The sequence below is a fragment of the Mandrillus leucophaeus genome, unplaced genomic scaffold (assembly GCF_000951045.1).
Source record: "Mandrillus leucophaeus isolate KB7577 unplaced genomic scaffold, Mleu.le_1.0 Scaffold170, whole genome shotgun sequence".
Taxonomy (NCBI): Eukaryota; Metazoa; Chordata; class Mammalia; order Primates; family Cercopithecidae; genus Mandrillus; species Mandrillus leucophaeus.
Window position 1 is genome coordinate 698,921 of NW_012101699.1, and position 2,025 is coordinate 700,945.

At 54.5% G+C, this 2,025-nt stretch overlaps 1 protein-coding gene across 1 annotated transcript in view; it reads left to right on the forward strand.

Moving 5' to 3' along the window:
• The window catches only part of GFPT2 (glutamine-fructose-6-phosphate transaminase 2), a 48,454-nt gene that overhangs the window by 32,665 nt on the left and 13,764 nt on the right, over nt 1–2,025 (forward strand). The window contains exon 14 of the mRNA XM_011976844.1: nt 617–744. Coding sequence (XP_011832234.1) covers nt 617–744 — 128 coding nt within the window. The remainder of the gene's footprint in view (nt 1–616; nt 745–2,025) is intronic.

Here is a 2,025-nt window from a genome sequence, read left to right on the forward strand (position 1 = left end):
TCTCTATCTCCTGACCTCGTGATCTGCCTGCCTCGGCCTCCCAAGGTGCTGGGATTACAGGCGTGAGCCACCGTGCCCAGCCCTCAGTGTTATTTTCTAATCTGGTAAATGTTGACAGATTTAACTCAAAAACAAAGGCTCTTAGGGATGTGCAATAATTTGAGGGACTTGCAATGATTTTCAAGAGCGTAAAGGAGTCCTGAGACCAAACAGTTGGAGAACTGCTGGTCCCACTTACAGGGGCCTTGTCTTGAGACACAGCAGGAAAGAGGGGTGTTAACTGGTGGCGTCAGCTCTGTCTCCAGTGGGTGAGTTTGCCTCTCTGAGCCTCAGTTGTCTTACCTATAACATGGAGTGAGAAATGATACTTCCCTGCCTACCTTGTTGGTGCTCAAGAAAGTACTCGCACAGTACAAATCCCCACCCTGACAAAATCCTGGGCCGGAGCCCAAGTTATTTCTTTCCTGTAATCTGTTTTAAACGAATGCAAGGAAGCAAAGTGTACTAAGTGATGTGGGTTTCAAAACCTCCTCTTAAACCCCAGCATTTGTTTTCATGAATATCGCTCTAAAATCGGCATGACTGGTTTTCTCCCTCTGCTCGGTGCGTGGCCTAGAGCTGATCAAGGAGGTGCTGTCCCTGGAGGAGAAGATCCACGACTTAGCCCTGGAGCTGTACACGCAGAGGTCACTGCTGGTGATGGGGCGGGGCTACAACTACGCCACCTGCCTGGAGGGAGCCCTGGTGAGCCCCCACCCCCGGCCCCCACCCCCACGGAGGACAGGCACAGGAGACCTGGAGGAACCGGCGGGAAGGAGGGCAGGGCGTTGGGCTTGGGGAGGGCCGGGTCTAAGGACCCCTTGACCACTCCTGTGAGCTTATGCTAAGCACCAGCTCTCCACCAGGTTTCTAGCCCTGGGCACACAGAGATGGGTGAGGCAGGTGCCTGCCCCGGGGAGCTCCCAGTCTACTGAGGAGAAAGGGACAGGCCTGGGGTGTGCCCCTTCAGCTCTCCAGCCACTGCCAGGGCCCAATTGGAACAGCTCATTTAGACCTCATGAGCTTCTTAGGAGAGGCTGGCGGTTGCTATTCGCCTCTCATCCAGGAGGAAACAAAGCCTCCAAAAGCTTAACTATCTCACTCAAGGTGACGTAGAGGACCCGAATCAGACCTGAGTCCATGGGGACCGAGTCTGTGGGGCTTTTGCTTTTTTCCGCCACCACCAAAACTGCGAGGGGGGTTCTCCGCAGAGTTTCCTTGTTACCCCTCAAACTTCCAAGGGGAGTTCGAGATCCTGCAGGAATAAACTTTGAGGGCCCTGCTTTTTCAAAAATGGATGACAGGCCGTTTGCCGCCTGCAGCAATAAAGATCCACACCAGCAAAGAGAAAGCTGATGGGGCAGGGACAAGGTGCCAGGGCCACAGGGCTGCCCAGAGGGTGGGCAGAGAACCGGGCAGGGCCCTGCATCGCGGGTTTGCCCTCTCACTGTCAGCGTGCCGTGCACGGAGCAGAGGCTCAGCCCAGGTAACAGGGACAGCGCTCCAGGTGAGGCTGCACTGGCCATCAAGATGAGGGCATTAACCATGGCCCAGCTGGGCTGCTGTCCTCTCCCATCTCCTCCCCACCACCCCCATTTGAAAGACAATGCTAGGCTGGTGCAGTGGCCCATGCCTGTAATCCAAGCACTTTGGAAGGCCAAGGCAGTCAGATCATTTGAGATCAGGAGTTCGAGACCAGTCTAGACAACATGGTGAAAGCCCATCTCTACTAAAAATACAAAGCTTAGCTGGGTATGGTGGTGCACGCCTGTAATCCCAGCTACATGGGAGGCTGAGGGAGGAGAATAACTTGAACCCAAGAGGAGGAGGTTGCAGTGAGCCAAGATCGTGCCACTGAACTCCAGCCTGGGTGACAGAATGAGACTCCCATCTCAAGAAAGAAAGAAAAAGAAAGAAAGAGAGAGAGAGGGAGGGAGGGAGGGAAAGAAGGAAGGAAAGAAGGAAAGAAGGAGGGAGGGAGGGAGG